Source organism: Anabrus simplex, chromosome 1, assembly GCF_040414725.1.
Source record: "Anabrus simplex isolate iqAnaSimp1 chromosome 1, ASM4041472v1, whole genome shotgun sequence".
Classification (NCBI taxonomy): Eukaryota; Metazoa; Arthropoda; class Insecta; order Orthoptera; family Tettigoniidae; genus Anabrus; species Anabrus simplex.
The window spans coordinates 1,198,694,173-1,198,718,125 of record NC_090265.1 but is presented as its reverse complement, the minus strand read 5'-3'; the positions used below and the strand labels follow the sequence as shown (position 1 = coordinate 1,198,718,125).

At 41.9% G+C, this 23,953-nt stretch overlaps 1 protein-coding gene across 1 annotated transcript in view; it reads right to left on the bottom strand.

The window, feature by feature from the left end:
• LOC136858487 (G-protein coupled receptor GRL101-like) overlaps positions 1-23,953 on the bottom strand; it is an 826,319-nt gene that overhangs the window by 58,507 nt on the left and 743,859 nt on the right. The window contains exon 20 of the mRNA XM_068225625.1: positions 7,957-8,028. Within this exon, the coding sequence (XP_068081726.1) occupies positions 7,957-8,028 (72 nt within the window). The remainder of the gene's footprint in view (positions 1-7,956; positions 8,029-23,953) is intronic.

The window sequence follows — 23,953 nt, the reverse complement described above, 5'->3', positions numbered from 1 at the left end:
CATTTCGTGTAGATGAACCAACGACGAGCGTCACTTTGAAAATTGATAGTATTACCTAAATAAAGGGAATGAATTAGATTCTCTAGGCTTTTGAAATATAATAACGTCAGAATCAGAAGAGTTAAACTCGGCAGGTTGAAGGGGAAATATTGAGAAGAAGGGTAAAGTAGAAATTCTAGCATACTCAGGTGGAGCTAGGCGGTATATCCATAACTTTTTCCTCATAAATGATACAGGTGCTTTCGATAGGAGCTTCAATTCTTCTATAATGGTTTTTATTCTGCCGGAAATATCCCGGTTATTTTATTTCTTCAAATTAGAATTTTTCTGGATAGTAGTTTATTACATAAATACAATATATGTATTTGTAATCGCATTGTACTGAGAAATACCACAGTCGCACCTAAAAAAACAACAACTTAGAACCCCACCAATAATTCCGCAAAATCTAAGCTTTTTTCGAGTGGTTCATGATGTGTGTTACTGCAGTCATGGTCTAGTTCGTGAACGAAGAGCAACGGCTGAATGGCCAAGGAAGTGGTTCTTAGAGTCGGGAAGACAGTTGCTATGGAATAGCAGGTGGAATTCTGAGTCATGGTCCTCATTTTTTCAGGTGACTAGGACTGTAAAATCCACCAGTGTTCCCTAAAACGTTACAGGACAGTAAAATGAAATGAAATGGCATATGGCTTTTAACGCCGGGAGTGTCCGAGGACATGTTCGGATAGCCAGGTGCAGGTCTTTTGATTTAATACCCGTAGGCGACCTGCGCGTCGTGATGAGGATGAAATGATAATGAAGACCCAGCCCCCGTGCCAGCGAAATTAACCAATTAAGGTTAAAATTCCCGACCCTGCCGGGAATCGAACCCGGGACCCCTGTGACCCAAGGCCAGTACGCTAATCATTTAGCCATGGAGCCGGACGGTAGTGGAGGAAGGAAATGAGAACTGCCGAGATGTGTCTGTATGCGTTGGCAGGTAATGATGGTCAGGTACGGGGAGATGACGAGGAAGGAATTTAATAACGTTTCGAATATATTACAGTATTCCAGTATTCGATCTTTAGCTGCCGAGGGAAAATACCGGATAGACTAGTTACTATTGCATCACCTTCATATGTTTCAATGCAACAACCTTACTTCACACTGTTAATATAACACTGTTAATGGATAGCAGTACGTACTACCTAAGACTGAGAATGAAACTGAGAAGAGCATGGGACTGCCTGGCCAAGGCGGTAAAAGCGTGGTCGGTTGACCCGAAAGGATTTGGGTTCGATTGCCCATCAGGAAGTTGAAATATTTAAGAAACGAGATTTCCATTTCCAGAGGTGCATATGGTCCTGAGGTTCACTCAGCCTACATCAAAATGATTTTCAGGTTAATTCCTGGTGGAAAATGATGAGATGATTTCTCTTTTGACGCTTTTTTTGGCAGGTTGTAACAGTACGGGTGCCATTTAGTAACAAACGAGTATTTGATCTCTGCGCATCACGCTTTTGTGTTCGAAGCGTATTTTAAAAGTAATGACAGTGAGGTAGCATTGCAACGGAAGTTTCTGTTGGGGTATATCTCAAGAACCGAGTGTTTGAATGATATATCCTCAACGTGGTATATCTCCTTTCGACGCTCCTTAAGATGGGCGACCATTTAATAGCTCTCTGTACCGAGAAACGATTAGGGATCTGGGCATGAGAATCTTCACGCAGGGGTTGACGGCTCTTATGGAGCAGGTACAGAGAGGCGTACGCAGAGCAAAATAATAGTTGGGATTAAAACTCCATTTATTCACCACCATGTATTTATGGGCAATGTTTCCTACTGTATTATTCCTACTCCTTTTCATGAAATATTTGTTTCATTGGCTAATTATTTAAACATTAAAGCAAGTTATTTTACGAAATTTTCGTAATGCAATGTTTGCCTGGTTTAAAAACATGATATCCACAAAAGATTGCCTTTATCTTGATGTTTTGAAAATAATTTGTTTTTACGTAAGTCACCATAAATTAATTGAAATGAATGTCTTTCGCCAGAAGATCAAATTTCAAATTCCAAATACTGAATTGTTTTCCCTACAGTCTTTTTAAATAATAAATTTCACTTGTTTCCTACAGTCTTTTAAATAATAAATTTCACTTGTTTCCTACAGTCTTTTAAATAATAATAAATATTCCTTCACTTTAAAATAAATACTCTTTCACTTTCAAAGTTTGTGAAGTTCTCCCTAAAAGTTTTTATATGTATAAAAAATTTAACACTTCGAAAATAACGCAAACTAGAATTTAGTTAAAATCTAGTTTCCAATGAGCGTTGTTATAATTGTTCGTAAAGCTGCTAAACGAAGTCACTGATTTTACTATTCCACTTGGCAAGAAGAAAGTTAGTTTTTGTAGAATTTTATGCACTCGTTTTAAAAGTGGTTTAAAATGCACTTCATATCACCTGTTTTTATTGGAACCCAGGACTGGAATGTGGATAGCTGCTGGTCAGCGAACAGCAAGTAGTTACCATAGGCAGCCGATGTCGTGAAGTCATCACCATAGCACCACGCTCCATATCCCACGTTGATACCGCAGTTCCATTCCCTTGTTGACACTTCCCACGTCGATTCGAGATTCAGCTTGTGTAGCGGCAGGTATATCATGATTACGAGAAATAGGCACCTGTCACGATTTCACGCGTCACTGTGTAGTGTTAGCGAACATGTGAAAGTTCAACTGACTATGATTGCTTGGCAGCGTCCTATTCAAAATAACTCGTATTTGCACTTCATAAAAGTATGCACGGTATTTTGTAATGCGCACTTGTTCACTGTTCTTAACACTGGCAGCAAAATTATGAAAGCTCATTTATCGGAAGAACTGTTCAGAGGAAAAACACAGTTCCAATATAATCATTGATATGACACAAGAAGGAAAGTTCTATTTTCAAACAGTCAAAGTGTTTTAAACTCATGAATGTTTGTACGTTCAAATAGCTGGAGTGTTACAAAGAATAAATCGTCTAATGCGGCACTGTCTTGTTCACCCGCGACGAATGTTTTGATGCTGTTTAAAGTTAATCACACTTTAATTAAATACCAGTCGTTAAGCAGTTTTATTGCGTTATTGGTTTTAACAGACTAAGTATTTAAGTATTTCACTGGACAATTGCGTTAATACGCACACGCTTTTAAATTAGAAATGTTTCAATTGAAAATAAATCTGTTGTGAGTACAAGTTCTGCACAATCGCTTTCAACTGAGTTGAAGTTCAACGGCATTATTCCACAGTTTATGTTATTGTCACACATTCTCGAAATAGTCCTAGTAGTTCGTGAAAACTAAGTTCGGATTTTAATTTTCGAAAAATTTGTAATTCCAAAAGTAACACTTTGAATACAAGTCTTTTGACGACAATTACGGCAGAGTTCTTACCGGCGAACCTCACTCGTGGTGGCTATGTTCGAACCTTGGCGCAGTCACTCGCGTACAACATTGTGTTGTTCCTTCAGCTGCTATTTATGAACTGACTTTTACTTGCCGAATCCCTGTCCTTTTATATCATTCTGCCGAGGCAGGATTGATCTCCTTTGAGGTGGAAATACTCGTAAATCCGTGGGACGATTCACTTGAAATTTGGTTATGTTTGCTTTCAAATGATGGGCTACAAAATGACATATTCCATTATTTGATAGATTATCCGGATCAAGATATCGTAAAAATAAGTCCCATTCGTTTCCATGCAATCACGCGCTGTACACGTGATCGGCGCGTCACAGCAATGTCACTTCCTTGCGTGAAGGTCGTGACGTAGTTACTCGCTCTCTCACCAAAAGTTCCAGTTGTGACTTTGTTTACTTCGCAGTACCTCGCGCTGAAATAAATTATGTTTCAGACCGCTGGCGGTTCCTGGTACAATACGGATTTTACAGAATATCAAGAGTATAAGAGAAAATTCACGAACCCTGTTCTGGTTTTCCTACAAATCCCCAGTCTATTTAGCGATTTTTAAGTAATATACATATGTAAATCTGCTCCTAGATGAGTATACTCTAAATATGAAGTTTGTTGGAGATCTCTCCAGCCATTTCGCTGTGATGGTGGAACAGACGGGCAAACAGACACGAAAGATAAAAACGAATGATACGGTTGACAAAACGGATAAATATCTGAAAAATTGGTTAAACAAACGTAATTACAGACATAGGACCCCGTACAACTTTATTTATATAGGTTATGACATTGATATACATTTCCCACAAGAAGCTAACGTGTATGTATTGGCCAGACCTTGGAAACAATTACCAATATATTACCAATCCTGTTAAGACTTGAGATATGCTAAAATTATATACAGATCTGTATTAAGCATTACAATTTGTTAGATAACCCCGAGTTGGAGAATAACGTAAATTTTAACAGAAGATAACAGACAGTAAATAAAAATCTACCTGCTCTCTGGAACACAACGTCGCCATGAGCGAGAGGAGTTTCTGACCACACAACTACCATTCTATTTACGACATTCTGTAGCTATAAAGATCTAATTTTCGGTGGGGATTTTAACTTTGTTTTACACGACAAAGACCAGAGAGGAGAATTCAACCCATCCCCAGCATTTGAAAGGATATATCAGCACTTACAGCTTAGCGATGCATGGGAAAGTAAACATGACCACTTCGTACATTTTTTTTCTTCCGAGGAGCATCTGAGTACAAAATTGATCAACTTTACGTAAATAGAAACCTAACACTCAGTGAACATACATGATATTAGGGAAATATTTGATACATTTCCAACGTCTTTGAAAATATTTAAGAAGAGCCTAGGTAAGAAACTGATGGGGAATCTTCCACTTGGGCGAAAGCACTAAATGCAAATCAGTGGTGACAGGTTGATTGATTGTGATGTGAATATTGGTTTAATACACTACATACATATGTATGATGCACTCATATTGACTTGAGTAGCTGAGACCTGGCTAGTGACAAGTGGGGAGGAGAGTACAATTCAAGCCAGTGAAGTTAAAATCTAACGTTAAAGAAGAAAACGAAAGGCAGAATGGGAAACGAAGATGTCAGAAAGGAATTCGGACTGACAAACCTACATGAGAAAATTGATAGGAATAAACTGAGATGGTTTGGGTATGTAAACGAAAGAGTAGAAATGGATAAGAAAACAGATGATGAGGATAAAGTTCGAAGGAAAGAGAGCGAGAGGGAGACATAGAACAATAGGAATTGATTCAATTAAGTGGAGTGCAGGGAGAAAAACCTGGACTGGAACAAAATGATGGAAGAGGAATGGTGAAAGGAGAGAGGAAGGTGAAGAAGTGCCATAAATGCCCCAACCCGGCAGGAGCTGGATGAGGGAAATGGAGGAGCATATATGATACTACATACTGAACGTAGCCTACTGTGTTCGTCTGGAGAAAAGTCGCATGCTTGCTGGGTAAGCACTGCTATTGCTGCGCATGCGCCAATCTCAAGTCTCAAGACCTGGCAATAAACATCGGTTCCGTCGGCTTTAACTCTTATGAACTTAGGTGCTGCTCTGAAGTTTCAAACCGGTAGTGCAACTGCGTTTTAGATACACACTTGCTGTAAATACGGCATAATGATCGGTTGTCTGGCTCCACGGCTAAATGGTTAGCGTGCTGGCCTTTGGTGGCAGGGGTCCTGGGTTCGATTCCCGGCAGGGTCGGGAATTTTAACCATAACTGATTAATTTCTTTGGCCCGGGTCTGGGTGTATGTGTCGTCCTCATCATCATTTCATCTTCATCACGACACGCAGGTCGCCAACGGTAATCAAATCAAAAGACCTGAATCTAGCAAGCCGAACTTGTCCTCGGACACTCCCGGCACTAAAAGCCATAAGCCATTTCAATGATCAGTTTAATAATGGTTTCAGAGAGCTCACACTGTTTATATCGACTAATGTTTGTAGCTGAGTGTAGTATCTGTTATTCGTGCCGTACCTGCAAGCTTCAGCAACATCTCGTGAGACGCAATTAGTACGTATATTTTGATATGAAACTAAACATGTACACTGACTGACAGAGCAAATGCAACACCAAGAAGGAGTGGTTCGAAAGGGATGAAAGTTGGGGAAAAAACAGAGACGGCACGGACGAATAATTGATGTTTATTTCAAACCGATATGCAGGTTACACAATGCGCACGGCATCGACTCAGTAGGATGTAGGACCACCGCGAGCGGCGATGCACGCAGAAATACGTCGAGGTACAGAGTCAATAAGAGTGCGGATGGTGTCCTGAGGGATGGTTCTCCATTCTCTGTCAACCATTTGCCACAGTTGGTCGTCCGTACGAGGCTGGGGCAGAGTTTGCAAACGGCGTCCAATGAGATCCCACACGTGTTCGATTGGTGAGAGATCCGGAGAGTACGCTGGCCACGGAAGCATCTGTACACCTCGTAGAGCCTTTTGGGAGATGCGAGCAGTGTGTGGGCGGGCATTATCCTGCTGAAACAGAGCATTGGGCAGCCCCTGAAGGTACGGGAGTGCCACCGGCCGCAGCACATGCTGCACGTAGCGGTGGGTATTTAACGTGCCTTGAATACGCACTAGAGGTGACGTGGAATCATACGCAATAGCGCCCCAAACCATGATGCCGCGTTGTCTAGCGGTAGGGCACTCCACAGTTACTGCCGGATTTGACCTTTCTCCACGCCGACGCCACACTCGTCTGCGGTGACTATCACTGACAGAACAGAAGCGTGACTCATCGGAGAACACGACGTTCCGCCATTCCCTCATCCAAGTCGCTCTAGCCCGGCACCATGCCAGGCGTGCACGTCTATGCTGTGGAGTCAATGGTAGTCTTCTGAGCGGACGCCGGGAGTGCAGGCCTCCTTCAACCAATCGACGGGAAATTGTTCTGGTCGATATTCGAACAGCCAGGGTGTCTTGCACATGCTGAAGAATGGCGGTTGACGTGGCGTGCGGGGCTGCCACCGCTTGGCGGCGGATGCGCCGATCCTCGCGTGCTGACGTCACTCGGGCTGCGCCTTGACCCCTCGCACGTGCCACATGTCCCTGCGCCAACCATCTTCGCCACAGGCGCTGCACCGTGGACACATCCCTATGGGTATCGGCTGCGATTTGACGAAGCGACCAACCTGCCCTTCTCAGCCCGATCACCATACCCCTCGTAAAGTCGTCTGTCTGCTGGAAACGCCTCCGTTGACGGCGGCCTGGCATTCTTAGCTATACACGTGTCTTGTGGCACACGACAACACGTTCTACAATGACTGTCGGCTGAGAAATCACGGTACGAAGTGGGCCATTCGCCAACGCCGTGTCCCATTTATCGTTCGCTACGTGCGCAGCACAGCGGCGCATTTCACATCATGAGCATACCTCAGTGACGTCAGTCCACCCTGCAATTGGCATAAAGTTCTGACCACTCCTTCTTGGTGTTGCATTTGCTCTGTCAGTCAGTGTATTTGAAGGTAAAATGTAAGTTTATTCTGATGAAATGATTTAGATTAGTGTGATATTTAATAATGATATTTAATGATAATGATATTGCATGATAATGATATTTAATAATATTTTATAATTAATTGACAGAACATTTAGACTAGCGTACTGGAAAATAATTTCACATCTTGTGATCCAGTGATAAGTCCGCAACACAACAACCTTGGGTAAATGATCAGACTAACATGAATTATCATCATTGTTATCATAAACACCATCATGAACAAAAACGTAAAAATACCATCAACAACATGAACGACAAGAATAACTAACAGTTTTGTAAAAATAATAGTACACTCTTCAATGTTTGTCAACCTGAGCAGCTACATGATCACTAAAGTGTCAAAGACATGTTCCATTATTTAAATATATGTCAGTCGTTCATGAATACATAAAACACTCTACAGGACCATATATTGCTAACAGTTTTAAACACTGATCTTCTAAATGGAATACTTTATACTTACAATTTTCGTAAGGAACCAGCACTTCTGAACACCGCATTTCCGAGCCTCTGAATGGAGTTGCTGCTAAGATCTCTGTAAAGGAAGTAATAAACAACCTCATTTGTAATCGTCAATTTCCGTACGATAATAGTTACAATTGGCTTTACAACGCACCCACACACATAGGTCTTGTGGCGGCGATAGCATAGAAAAGGGCTAGGAGAGGGAAGGAAGCGGCCGTTGCTTTAATTAAGGTACAGCCCCAGCATTTACCTGGTACCAAAAAGGGAAACTACGGGAAACCATCTTCACGGCAGCCGACAGAGGGTTTCGACCCAGTATCTCCCGAATTCAAGCTCACAGCTGCGCACCCTTAACCGCACGACCAATTCGCTTGGTATGACAATAATAACAAGAGTATATTATTATTATCTATGTATTATTGATATAATTTATCTTGTCATACCATATACGACTACGTTCCCCTTCTAGTACTGACACACAAACAAACACATTTATAAATACTTCGGATAGTCCTTTCAGTAGTTAACGTATGCGTCACTGCATATTAACAGGAATGCACCAAAACGCTCCAAACTAAGTTAGCACTTTGTCGTCTTCTACCTCCAAACCTCTGTATCATAATCATTGGTTAATGATTCACTCCTAAGTCACCGTTTCATCCTCATATTTTATTTTGTACACCTGAAGCTGTTATTCTCCTACATACCTTAGCTTCTTCTTTGCAACTCACATGGCACCAAACTTTAAGCCAAATTATACGCAAATTTCCGTCCCTTGCGTTCGTTCTTGTGTTGGTTTTTATTTTGTTTATTAATTCAGTAATACTAACTACGACTGTTCCCACATTCTTAAATATATAGTTGCAGACATCCATCCTTTCATAGTGTTTGTATCATAGTACCACAACTGCACTCGTAATGCCGGGCTGGTAGGCTCTACCTAATTTAAAACCACGGCCGTTTCCTTCCCTCTTCTTTGTCTACCTTTTCCATTCTTCCCGTCTCTCTACAAGTCCCCTGTTCACCACAGCAAGTGAGGCTGCCTGGATGAGATACTCTTCCTCCCCCCCAGGTGTATCCCCAACCCAAAGTCTCACGCTTCAGGAAACAGCCCTTGAGGCGATAGAGGTGTGATCCTTCACTGAGTCCGAGAAAAAACCAACCCTGCACGATAAATGGATTAAGAAAGAATGCATAACTTACCCCGTCATTAGTATTTCTAATATTTTAATAATAACAATGTTATTTGCTTTACGTCACACTAACTACATTTACGGTTTTCGGAGAAGCCGAGTTTCCTCGACATTTAGTCCCGCAGGAGTTCTTTTACGTGCCAGTAAATCTACCGACTCGAGGCTGACGTATTGGAGCATCTTCAAATGAACCTGTCGAGCAGGGGTGAGAAGGCCAGCGCCTCAACCGTCTAAGATACCCAGCCCGGCTCTAATACACTGGCGGAAAAAAATATCCAAACACCATGAAATAAGGAATGTAGAAAACGGACATTTTGGCGATATATTTGTCGAGGTAACATATTTAATTAAAGGTACACGATTACAGGTTAATATCCGCGCGAGGAAAGCCTTTGCAAAGGTGCCATGATGGTCCATCAATAACCGGTGTAATCGCCTGACTGTTGAATGCAGGCATACAAACATGCATGCATTGTGTCGTATAGATGCCGGATGTCAGCTTGTGGGATGGAGTCCCATGCCTGTTGCACTTGGTCGGTCGACACAGGGATGGTTAATGATAGTTTTGGATGACGCTAAATTTGTCGTCCAGTGATGTTGCATTCGTGTTCGACTGGGGAAAAATCGGGGGATCGAGCAGGCCAACGTGTTGACACTCTTTAGAGCACGTTCGGTTACAACAGCGGCATTGGGACGTGCATTATAATGTTGGAAAACACCCCAGGAATTCTGTTCGAGAATGGCAGCAAAACAAGTCGAATCACCAGACGGACGTACACATCTGCAGTCAGGGTAAGTGGGATAACCACGAGAGTGCTCCTGCTGTCATAGGAAGTTTCTCCCCAGTCCAGAACTCCCTGTGTAGGTCCAGTATGTCGACGCCGCAGACAGGTGGAATGCAGGCGCTCATCTGGCCTCCTCCTAACCAACACACGGCCATCACTGGCACCAAGGCAGGATCGGCTTTCATCGGAAAACACAACGGACCTCCACTCCATCCTCCAATGAGCTCTCGCTGGATACCACTGAAATCGCAGACGGCGGTGGTTTGGTGTAAGTGGAATGCACGCCACAGGGTGTCTGACTGTGAGCTGTCCTTCAAGTAACCGATTTCGAAGAGTTCGTTACGTCACAGTGGTGCCAACTGCCACTCGAATTGCTATTGCAGATGCAGTCCGCTGCGCCGCAGCCATACGCCGAATACGGCGGTCCTCCCTCTCGATGGTTCCACAGCGACATCTCGCGAGCGTACCTTCTCGCGAGCACTGCTGCCAGCTGGGAACAGCTAGATCTGGGACGATGTTGAAGTTCCAATACTAAGAGATGTTGTGAATTTTCTCATGAATTCTGATACGCCCCACAGGAAGTACACCACGATCGTCAGCAGACACACAGCTTTCTTGACAGTCACTATTGCGAAGAAAATTCAGTACCATTGGCCGGCTCCATGTCTAAATGGTCAGCGTGCTGGCCTATGGTCACAGGGGTCCCGGGTTCGTTTCCCGGCAGGGTCGGGAATTTTAACCATCATTGTTTAATTTCGCTGGCACGGGGGCTGTGTGTATGTGTCGTCTTGATCATCATTTCATCCCCATCACGACGCACAGGTCGCCTATGGGAGTCAAATCAAAAGACCTGCACCTGGCGAGCCGAACATGTTTTCGGACACTGCCGGCACTAAAGGCCATACGCCATTTCATTTCAACACCATTCCTTTGACAAAAAACTGATTGACGAAAGAACTGCAAGTTCAGGTGTCCAAGTGGGCATACATCATGTGTGAACCACAAAGAACCTTGCCTCAAGGTGAGGATGTTCCTCTAATCTCAGGCACAGGTTTCATGTTAGCCAATGGATTATCCATCGATTTTATCACTCGCTCTTTTGCATTTCGCTCTAGATCTAGTGAAAGCTCCCCTTTGAAAACCCGTTTGGAAACTGTAGCTCGCATAATGTTCAAAGTGTCCTGTCTGAAAGTCGAGCTTCCATATTGAACAGCCTCCTAGAAGAATTCCCTGATGTACTCTCTGCAAAACCAGGATGCTCTAAAGAATTTTCTTATCGCATTGAATTGAAAGGCGACATAATTGTTAGACTTCCTCTCTTCAGTTGTTCTCCTCCCAAGCTTGCCGCTGTGAAGAAGTGTGTCGACGATTTATTGAAGACGGGTGTGATAAGTTAGTTCAAGTCATCTGTGAAGTGTAGTGGTTTAATGGGTGTCTATCGCAACATCTGTCAGCGGTGTAATAACAATCGGGGAAATTTGCTTTGCACCAGCGTAATGGACCACTGTTGGTACCTAATAACTATTCAAATCGTAAGATTTGTGGACATCCTTCATCTTACCCTTTTGATTTAATAGGCTCGAGTTCAGTTCATGAGTTTTCTCTCTGGTAATTTTCGACCCTGTCCGTGCAAACTACGTTAGATAAGTATTTTTCGTCCCGTTACCTCAGGTTGACTGGAGCTACTACTGATTTTTTAATATTTTTCATTTCCTTTCTGCCTGTGTATGTGTTGTGTTTTCCGGTTGTTTATTCTTCAGTGATAATTGTGCCCAACCCTGACGATGGAATTCGAGAAGAATAACATAGGCTGGTCTAGCACATGCACATAGCATATTTATATAACTAGCAACTGGTAGCAGAGCTTGGTTTTGACTGGCATTTCATCCCCGCGGATTCACTCCTTTTCGGAGGACTTTGGGAAGCCGGAGTTAAATCCATGGAATACCATATACGTTGTGCGATATGTAACCAGTGTCTTACATTTAAAAAGATTTGTACACTGTCAACGCAGATCTTTCTGAACTCTTGAACTTTATGTCATGAGCCTTGAAGTCTTGATGACTCTCAAGTTCTTACACGCGGTCATTTCCATACTGGTGGTCCTATTTTAGCACTCCCTGACCCTACCCGAACAGTTGTTCCTATGAACAGACTGTCCAGATGGCAAATAGTACAACAGTTTATTCAACAGATCTGGAGGAGGTGGTCTGTGGACTATTTAAACCAACTTCAGCAACGCGTTAAATGGACAACAGCTGTTGCGAATATCGAGCCAGGGATGCCTGCACTCTTAAAGGACGATCATCTCCCCCACTACAGTGGAAACTAGCTGTAGTGAATAAAGTCCACAAGGGACCTGATGGACTTGTGCGAGTAGTTGATGTTCGTACTCCTAACTGCTTGGCAGAGCAATGAAAAAACTGTGGCCACTACCCACTTAATGATGTACTGATGTGTTTTCTCTTCGAGGGACTAAATTCAAGTATATATGTGTTGTGAAGCCGGCCCCGTGGTGTAGGGGTAGCGTGCCTGCCTTTTACCCGGAGGCCCCGGGTTCGATTCCCGGCCAGGTCAGGGATTTTTACCTGTACCTGAGGGCTGGTTCGAGGTCCACTCAGCCTACGTGATTAGAATTGAGGAGCTATCTGACGGTGAGATGGCGGCCCCGGTCTAGAAAGCCAAGAATAATGGCCGAGAGGATTCGTCGTGCTGACCACACGACCCCTCGTGATCTGCAGGCCTTCGGGCTGAGCAGCGGTCGCTTGGTAGGCCAAGGCCCTTCAAGGGCTGTAGTGCCATGGGGTTTGGTTTGGTATGTGTTGTGAATAAGTTGATTTCCATTTGTCTACTGTTGGACTGCTCTGAGCGAGGCAGATATGACGGAGTGACTGAACAGCAGGGTCAAGAAGGTGTTCACCCCAAAGAGCAACGTGAGAAAGACTATCTCGCCTGAAATCCTCATGGCAAGCATGCATTTGGACATAAAGTGGACTTTACTGACTTTTAGAAATATACTATAAGTAAAAATTGTAAACATTTAAGCAAGGGTGATTAATAATTCATAAAAAATAAAATTAATTTTTGTATCCCTAAATCAAAACAAAATTTCGATATATCCGCTTTCAACACATTTATAAACAAAGGTAATTAATTTGTCAAACGATAAACGTAAGGAATACTTTAAACCACTAAATCAAAATATATTTTCGTGTTTAACAATATAAATAAAAGGTTATTTCAAAGTATAAAAATTATTTTTATATCACAAAACCATTAAAAATTTGTTTTAGAATATTAAACAAGAGAAATTATATAAAGATATATAAACGGAAATGATTTAATCTCACATAATCCAACCAAAATGTAGGTATGTTTGCATTTAGCCAAAATTTCTTCATTTATCAAGTAGAAACTTAGCACGTCCTGTATTCTACCAGTTTATTTATGATGGGATAAATATTTTTCGCGGACTGGATGGGTAATATAGCTCCTAAAACTTCAACTACATGCATGATCTTCTTTTGAACTTATTACATTATTGAAAATATTTGCTCTCAAACATACGTCGAGCCAAACGTTGCAGAAAGTCGGTATGATTCTGCATGTGGCCGTAGGAACTATTGCTGGCACAAATGTTCATAAAATCGTCAATCTTTTGTAGAACAGCACCAATCTTTAAGGATTGCATGGCACTGTAACCTGATGAATTGCCTGCGGTAGTTAGCTGCGGCATTTTAAGACAGGATGTAAAATGGTGTCATGGAACTCGTCAATTCAGTTTCATTTCCCTCCACTTCTTTGAATCGCAGTTCAAACTCTGCGTGCAAATGATCAAAAGCGGGAATTAGAACGAGAGAGAGGAGAATGATTGGTGAAGTGCTGGAGACTACAACAAGCCGAGCACTGTGCGCGGGTTGGCAAGGTATATTCTAAGACAGTGGTATTCGAACGTTTTCATTAGCGTGCCCCAAAATACAATATTGTTTTAACTTCGTACCCTCAAAGTACGAGAATGATGCAATTATAACAGAAATAAGAAATGAAGAGACAATCAGATATATATTTGCCATTTTAAAAAAAATTTGAGATACATTTCAGTCAGGCATAGTAAAAGTAGTAGATTACAGGACAGTTGAGACCGGAAGTCCTTGGAGACATAAAGTCGCTGTATATTGCGCGATGCTGGCCTCTGACCATGGGAAAGGTTCAGCGTTACCAGAAGTTAGCACATCTCGGCACGTGTAGAAGACGTTGGCCAAGAGGAGTATTCAGCCAATTAGGAAGCGTGGGTGTGGCCAGTATAAATTCTGGACCGCGCGGAATTAAAATCCCAGGTTGACCAACATGGATATCTGCGTGAAGAAGACATCGCTATAGAGGAATCAGTTCTGTTAGTTGATGGATTTCCACAGGTCTGAAAGTGTAATATAATAAGGCATACACTATAGCAATTATCTGACTCATTATTAAGTCTTCAGGAGTGTGTTTAATGTTAATTTAATTTAATATATAAGTCATTGTGGAAAACAAGCTCGCTGATTGGTTGATCATTTGAACATACGGGAATCCCATAGCGACAACGGCGTTAGCTAAGCTTCGTAAGCGTCCCAATCATTGGGAGCGTCGTTCTGATTTCGTGAGTCGCCGGGAGTGAACGTCGTTCTATACTGCTCTTATACGTGTGCGCGAATGTTGCTACGTGGGTAGACATATAACAGTGTACGGTCTTTTCGACCGAAAAACAGTGCATTTAGTAGTGAAGTTTGTTAAATTAACTGGTGCAGTGATACATTGCCGATTACATTATGACGTAAAGTTTTACACTAAAGTAATAGATGGTAATATCAGCCGCAGACTGGTGAGTGAAGAAGAGACGCTCGGCTGCATTTTATTTTCGGGTCGGTCGCGTATCGCGAAGGACTTTCGCACCGAAGCGCGAGCCGCTCTAACTAACTGTGTTAAACCCTAAACATGTGTATTCTTAATTTTACGTGTGTTTGTTCTGTCAGATTAATGTTGGCTTAATTCACAGCTAACAAGGGTTTATTCGGCACGTGCACATAGAGCGGTGAAGAGGTATTTACCTGAAGTCTTCTGTGTTGTAGTGTACAGGAACTTTCATCAAGAAGATGGCACCGCTCTCAGAAGAAAGAAGATTGTTTCCGTGTGTTAAATCCGTGGTGAAAATTGAGTAACCTAATACCGGTGTGGAGATGTGAGCCGTTGCCGTGAAATGACATTCATGCGCAGAACAGCAGGCTATACGAAATGGGATCGTATAAGAAATGAAGATGTGCTTAAGGGACTGAATGTGAAATCAGTAACCAATTACATCTATGATTACCAAGAAAACTGGAAACGTCATGTTCAAAGGATGGAATCTGGAAGACTACCAAAGGAGATCCTACGCTATCAACCAAGAGGACAGAGATCTATAGGACGTCCAATGAAGCGATGGAAAGAAAATGCAAGACCGTAACAGGCCACATGGCCCAGTACTTGGAAGGATGTTGATGATGATTATGACATAACCTCTCCTGCCCAAAGGCCAACCTCACCTTCCCGAGATGAAAAAACCTGTTCCCAGCCGTGTTGACAGAGTCACGGCGGTATAACCGTTACATCCATTATGGAGGAAATGCTGTGATTTCAGCTAGTCCATTAGCTGAGAGGTGGCAGCCCCACCAAAAGTCTTACTTGCTTCAGGCTAGCAACCCGTCGGAAGGACATTTGATTGCTTTCAAGTCTTGCAAAAAGTAAAATGCAAGACCGTAACGGGTCACATGGCCCAATACTTGGAAGGAAGATGATGATGAAGACGCATGTTTTATTACATTAAATGGCATGTTATATGAATTATGTTTAATACTAGTTAAGATTAGTGTAGAGATTTTCTTTAATGTATTGTTTGCCGGACGGCATGTGTTTGTTTTATACTTGTGATGCTGTAAATACGGATAGGAGGGGAATGCACGATTTCTCTATTTTTTCTTTTACTTTACTATTAATTAGATGGGATATCGAGGGAGACGTTAAGATTTATTTTGTTTTTGTGTCATTATGCATGTTACTTAGCTTAGGATTATTCATATATTCTTGTATGTTAGAGATAGGAGGATTAGATTGACAAGATCATCCACTATCCGAGTTAAACACTTGCGGCGTTGTGAGTAAATTCAATTTTTCCATTTAGAAAGGTTGGTAACAGTTAGATTGCATGACGCATGTTATTTCAGGGGCTGTGACACGTGTAGAGCTGCATCGCAACGTTGACTAGAAAAGAATTCTTCCAATGTGGGTTGGAAACTGTTTCGTACAATGATTTGAGTGGGAATCGAACCCGGATTTATAATGACAAAGGGTGATGAGATCGTAAGAAAGACCAGAGAATTTAATTCATGCTGATTTATGAAGTTGATTTTGCAGGCCGAGTGCATTCCTGATGATGTAATAAGAATTATGTGCAGTGAGAATAGTGCTGCAATTGTATTCTGAGAGATTATTGAGAATCAGAACTGACAGGTAATTAATGTCAGGCCAGTGAGTCTGATGTGTGTGTTGAATTATAATGGCATGCTAGCAAGAAGTACGACTGTATGTGAGTTTCCGAGTAGATGAGGAAATACAAGCTCGCCTTACAGGTTTACTTATCAGCCGTGTTTATATAGACAGTGTGAAATGAGATGTCGTTTCTGTAATACAATGTAACAATACAGTGACCAGTCCTCAATGCAGTATTGAGTTTTAACATTTCTTTTCAGCCCACAGCAAAGCAGGAAATGTGTGACAGACGAACGTACTTACTGGTGCGCAAATGCAGCAGAGGAACGCAATGTTGCCCATTGCTTTCCACGTGTTTAATAAAGTATATTACCGGTATTTGTTTTCTCTTACAGGATGGTGTTTTGTGCAATTTCATGTTGTTTTGATCTGTTGCATTGTTGTTTAACGGGGAACAGCCCGCGTGCTGAGTGAATGTTGGTGGTCAATCTAGTTCCTACTAGATCTTTTTGGTGAACCGTGATTCACGTCGAGTCAGTGTAGTATATAAGTTTTTCCTTTCCTAATCCGATGTAAGTATTTGAGATACATTAATTATATTGTGATTATTGTAAATATAGCGTAGGTAAATGCCACTAGTATTTTCATAGTTCATATCATGCCCCATTGCGTCTTAATTTTTGTGTAATATTAATTTCTGCGGCAACTCGCCTGAATTTCAATCCGTATTGTGGCGATGACTAAAATCGTGTTACTCCATACGAATCAAATACGTATACGCATTCGAATGCGAGTATGAACCTGAACATTGGACAATGATGTGATGTCATTTTAAAGTTCACAAGTATTTAATGTTGTGTTTGGACTTTCTTTTTGCATTTATTTGATTGCACACTTAAATTTTTGTTGTCCATTTTCTTTTCTATTCTGTTTCTTTGACAATTTTATACTCATTTATTATTTGAATGTCTTTTGCGTTTTCATTGCCTAGCAAAGATATGTATTACTATTGTACTTTATACACCGCTACTGAAAAAACTGAAGTGCACGAGTAAAATTCGAAACAAAAAAATTACAAAGAGCAATGCAGCATAAATAAGCATCAATTGGAGATACAAACTGCAACATATTTTACCTTAGAATGAATAGTTCGTGGTTGGTAGACAAAAACACTACATCAAAATAAAACTTTATTCAAAATGAGCAGGTTAAAGACTTTTCTAAACTGCTCACTGAAACCCGTTAGAAGCTATGATACATTTGCGTACCCCTTGAGACGACCCCCTGTTCCTCCGGTGGTACGTGTACCACAGTTTCAATACCACAGTTCTAAGACATTTTTCGAATGCCCATATACATTTTAAAACGTGCTTTATTATCCTGAACTAATTGTTAATAATATCATAATTTCTTCTATTGATGGAATTTATAAACACTCTGTGTGTTTGGTAGTGGTGAGTGTTGTTTTAAAAAGTATAATGATAATAATAGTGTTATTGGCTTAACGTCCCACTAACTACTTTTACGGTTTTAGTAGACGGCTAGGTGCCGGAATTTAGTCCCGCAGGAGTTCTTTTACGTGCCGGTAAATATACCGACAAGAGGGTGACGTATTAGATCACCTTCAAATACCATCGGACTGAGCCACGGTCAAACCTGCCAAGTTGAGTTCAGAAGGCCAGCGCCTCAACCGTCTGAACCACTCAGCTCGGCTAAACCAAGAAGAACAATGAGAATGACATAGACAGCAAACCCTATGGTTTGGCCTACCAAGCGACCGCTGTTCCGACCGAAGGCCTTCAGATTACGAGATGTCGTGTGCTTGGCACGACGAATCCAAACTTTTAAAAATCAGGACATTTCATTTTATGAGTTGTAATAAGGAATACTGCGTTGCTGAAATACTTCTGAATATGTGTAACTGGTAACTCATGATTTCGTGTAAATCAAAGTGGTGTTCCTGTGGCAGCCACGAGGATTTTCACGCTCCTTGTACGGCACTTGTTTTTGGTTGACCGAAATAGTCAAAAAATATATTTTCCTGCTTTGCCAATGTGAAAGGAAAAGCACTTCTTAGATACATAATTGATTGACCAGCGTACTACATGTCCATATGAAAATTTTGTGGTCCCCGTAATGAAATTAGCAGTTTATTTTGTGTCATAATACAAATATTATATTAACAACTTTGATACTATTCTTCGTTACTACAGTACTGTAGATCTTTTACTTTATGAAGTAATTGCATGATTACAATTACTCGTTACACAGGAACATAAAGTAGACGGGTCCGACTCGTTGGCTGAACGGTCAGCGTACTGGCCTTCGGTTCAGAGGGTCCCGGGTTCGATTCTCGGCCGGGTCGGGGATTTTAACCTTAATTGGTTAATTCCAATGGCACGGGGGCTGGATGTATGTGTTGTCTTCATCATCATTTCATCCTCATCACGACGCGCAGGTCGCCTACGGGAGTCAAATAGAAAGACCTGCACCTGGCGAGCCGAACCCGTCCTGGGACATCCCGGCACTAAAAGCCATACGACATTTCATTTTTTCATAAAGTAGACGGCAGTGAGAGAGTGAAAGTGTTTGCATACATGATGTTAACAGAGATTTAAATAATCGTCACGTGGATTTATATTGTTCAATTTAATAGTCTACGGAAGTGACTTGCGAATTTGTAGCGTTGATAAAAAGAACAGCACAAACCATATTTTGATTTTGAGGCTGATAACACTGCAATATATATATATTAAATAATGCTTGAACAAATTATCGAAGTAATAACCAACTCACCCCATGGCACTACAGCCCTTGAAGAGCCTTGGCCTACCAAGCGACCGCTGCTCAGTCCGAAGGTCTGCAGATTACGAGGTGTCGCGTGGTCAGCACGACGATTCCTCTCGGCCGTTATCTAGACCGGGGCCGCTATCTCACCGTCAGATAGCTCCTCAATCCTAATCACGTAGGCTGAGTGGACCTCGAACCAGCCCTCAGGTCCAGGTAAAAATCCCTGACCTGGCCAGGAACGCTACCCCTACACCACGGGGCCGGCTTATCGAAGTAATGTATAGTATAATATGGCTTAGCAAAGAGAGGGGCGTGACAGTTCAGGGACATCATCCCTAACTTTCCACCAAGTGGGGCCATGGTTTGAATTCCGAGCAATGCGTGCAAGATTTTTTAAATGGAAAGGCATACCTCGGCGGTTTGGATTCATCGTAAAACATTAGGTATCCTAGTTATTATCATGCTATCAAGTCACGTAAAATGACATCAGTAGTCCTGTATGGTATAAGACTATTTAATTTCAGACAGACATGACGATACGCAGTTTCAAGTGGATACTCTACTCCAATACTTTTGAAATTTATCATCCTGTTATTCCAAGAACGTAAAGAAAGCATTTAACCAGTTTAAACTCCTATCTCACCGTTCCACTACATTACACTTACAAGTTTTGGTAAACAATAGCCGGATGTTAAATTTTACGAAATACCTTTGTTTTTTCATTCTAACGCGAAAAAATTTAACGTTCTCGTCATTTTTACGTAACAAAGGAGACTCATATCGTAAAAGCATATTCGTGAAAATATCGTGCTAGGAAACCTTAAAGGCTTTCTCACTTGAAGATACGAGATATTGAAGACGTGCTAGACTTCTCTTGTTTTAAATTCGTATTCAGATTGTTATATTTTTGAACTTCATGTTATACTTCTATGAATCCTCCCACTTTTACTATATACTGCAGATGGCTTCTTCTTCTTTTTACTCCCTGATGTGTCATGGTTAAGCGGGGTCAGCTTGGCTAATTATGAGGTACATCTGTTACCTTTCCAATGCTCTCTATTCTAGTCCAAGGGTCTTCATGTATTTCTGGACAGTTACCAGCTAAGTCTACCCAGTCCTGTTTATCCAGTGGAAAGAAAGAGACATTTCTTGATTACATAATCGTTTGGTCACGTGTTGCCTGACCATAAACGTAATCTAACCTCATGACACTACAGCCCTCAAGGTCCTTGGCCTACCAAGCGACCGCTGCTCAGATCGAAGGCCTGCAGATTACGAGGTGTCGTGTGGTCACCACGAGGAATACTCTCGGCCGTTATTCTTGGCTTTATAGACCGGGGCTGCAATCTCACTGCCATATAGCTCCTCAATTCTAATCACGTAGGCTGAGTGGACCTCGAACCAGTGTTCACATCCAAGGAAAAATCCCTGATCTGACCGGGAATCGAACCCGGGGCGTCCGGGTAAGAGGCAAGCACGCTAACCATATACCACGGGGCCGGCCATGCCACTTCAAACCCGTCTCTGTTAGCTTTCCAGTCACAGATGCCCACCCCAATTTATACATGGTTAGCATGCTGGCCTTTGCTCCAAGCGGCCCTGGGTTTGATTCTCGGCCAGTTCTTTGTTATTTACGGGATTTGTTTTATTTATTTATTCTTTGGTGATTTTCATATAGCGAGGAATGCATACAGTGAGTCAAAATGAAACGCATACACTAGGGGAAAGGGGAAAATTGGAAGTGATAGACAAGGAAGAGGGAAAAAAGCGGCCGTGGCCAAGCTAGGTACCATCCCAGCATTTGCCTGCAGGGGATTTGGGGAAACCACGGGAAACCACTTAGAGAATGACTGAGGGGGGAATCGAAACACCCTGCACTCAGTTGACCGCCCAAGGCTGAGTGCATCCGGTTCAAACTCCCGTACCACTTTTCAAATTTCGTTGCAGAGCCGGGAATCGAAACCGGGCCTACGGGGGTGACAGCTGATCACACTAACCACTAAATCACAGAGGCGATACATTTCTCTACGAAGGTACAAAATAAATTAACTCCTATTTCTTATACTTACTAACGTAAGAGAATTAATAGGTTATTATGCGCTAGTGGCTTTACGTCTCACCGACACAGTTAAGTCTTATGGCGACGATGGGATAGAAAAGGCCTATGAGTTGGAAGGAAGCGACCGTGGTCTTAATTAAAGTACAGCCCCAGCATTAGCCTGGTGTGAAAATGGGAAAACACGGAAGACCATCTTCAGGGCTGCTGACAGTGAGATTCGAACCCACTATCTCCCGAATACAAGCTCACAGCTGCGCGCCCTTAACCGCACGGGCAACTTGGTCGGTGACGTTATTCTTAAACATGCATTAATCAGGTGTAAGTAAAACTTGTACACCTTCAGGTGATTCCTTAGCAACCTCAAATAAGACAATGTCTTGAACAGTATTTAAACAGAGTGAGTTGGCCGTGCGTTAGGTTCACACAACTGTGCGCTTATATTCAAGAGATAGTTGGTTCGAATCCCACTATCGGCAGCCCTGAAGATAGGTCTACGTGGTTTCCCCTTGTCACACCAGGCAAATGCTGGGGCCGACTTTATTTAAGATCCCGGACCTTATTTTCCCAGTCCTAGCCCTTTTCCTTCCCTCCGTCGCCGAAAACCTTCGACGTGTTAGTGCGACTTTAAACCACTAGGAAGAAAAGTAAATAATTTGTTGGGTCCCTTTAGCAATTTTCCTGTCTCATAAACGGTTAGACTGGGCCGATGACCTAGCTGTTAGGCTCCATTAAACAACAAACATTATTATCATCATCAAATGGTTAGACCGGGATTGCATCAATTTTTTGCAGTAAGATTGATCTATTTCCCCCCATTCTTCACATAAAGCTGTTTTCAGATCATCTTTGTTCAAAATCTGGTGTTTTCTTATAGCTACTTCCATGTTATGTCATACATTTTCTATCACATTTCAGCCTGGTGACTGTGGAGGTAAGCTGTCCCAGTGGTGTTGGGGTAGCTTGCTTGCCTCTTACCCGGAGGCCCCAGGTTCCCGGAGAGGTCAGGGATTTTTACCTGGACCTGAGGGCTGGTAGGAGGTCCACTCGGCCTACGTGATTAGAATTGAGGAGCTATCTGACGGTTAGATAGCGGCCCCGGTCTAGAAAGCCAAGAATAACGGCCGAGAGGATTCGTCGTGCTTATCGCACGACACCTCGTAATCTTCAGGCCTTCGGGCTGAGCAGCGGTTGGTTGGTACGCCAAGGCTCTTCAAGGGCTGTAGTGCCATGGGGTTTGTTTGGTTGTGTTGACTGTGGAGGTGTCTCGTGTACTTTTGGGGCGACTATGAAGCAGCCAAATTCTTACTTTATGAGCTTTGCGTGTCGAGTCGTTATCCCGGAAATACTTAAATCGATGAAGTAACTCAAGCTTTCGAACATTCGGTCGTAAATATTCTCTAAGTATATTTAGATACACATTGTCCCATCCATTGCCCTATCAATAGAATTCAACTCTACAACCCTCAGACAGTTTACACTACCTCATCATGTTTGACACGTTAACGTAAATTGATAGGTTTCCTCACTTCGTTTGATTTCTTCACTTCTGTTCGGAAGAGATCGTACTTGCTTTCATCTGAAGAATTAACGGTTTCCACAAGTTGAAATCTTTCTCCGTATGCTCTTTAACGAAAATGAACCTTCTCTTCCTATTAATATTACTAACAAATTGTTTGTTCCTACCTAATCTTCCATGCCTGCTACTTTCCCTTAAGATTATTTTAAGATTAGCCAAATAGTTTCTGGATGTTTGCTGGATGGTTGCTGGTATCTTCCTCAGCCATCACAGCAAGTTTCGGAGCACTATTGCCGGATTCTCTTCACTTATCTTACTCTCCAACATTCCTTCCATCACTTTAATATTTTCCTCCTACTCACTTGGTATTTATTCTTAATGCTGTGTGCATTTTTATATCCACTGTATTTATAACGCACTGTAGGGTTGGTTGACTCCTGTTTATAAGTTTACCAATTTCTCTGAGTGATTGTACTCTCCTATTGTGATAATTCATCACTTCTCTTCCTTCTTTGGAAAAGTGTACTTTTTGACGCCCCATGATAGCACCAAAACTTATTTATACTTTACAAGCCTTCACAACAAACTGAATGTCGTATACTTAAAAATACCTTTACCCTTCGTTTAACCACCACGGAAACACGCAATAGTGACCACATCCGTCCACATAGGGTGGACGATGGGAAGGTCATCTGGCTGTAAATGTGGGCCAAAGCCACATCAAGTGCCGATCCGAATAAATGGGAAATAAGGCCAGGGAAATAAAGATTATTATTATTATTATTATTATTATTATTATTATTACAATTATTATTTTTGTTATTAACTATGTAAGTTTTGTACTCTAATATAATAAGCATGTGTAGTACTGCATAAGTGCCTATTTTACATGGATTTTTAACGCATTTGTTTAGTATTGTGTACTTACTGAGAATACTATTTGATTTTCATGTTCTTTAAAGTCACTTAAGGAAAGACTAGGCAAACAGTTGATAGGAAATCTCCCACCTGTGCGACAGCCTTAAATGCAGATCATCATTGATGATTGTGTGAACAGATATTGTTTCATCTAATTCTATATAGGCCTGCTTGTTTAATGGAGTTGTCACTGTGGGGGAAAGGCTTTGCAACATCAAAACTTGACGTGA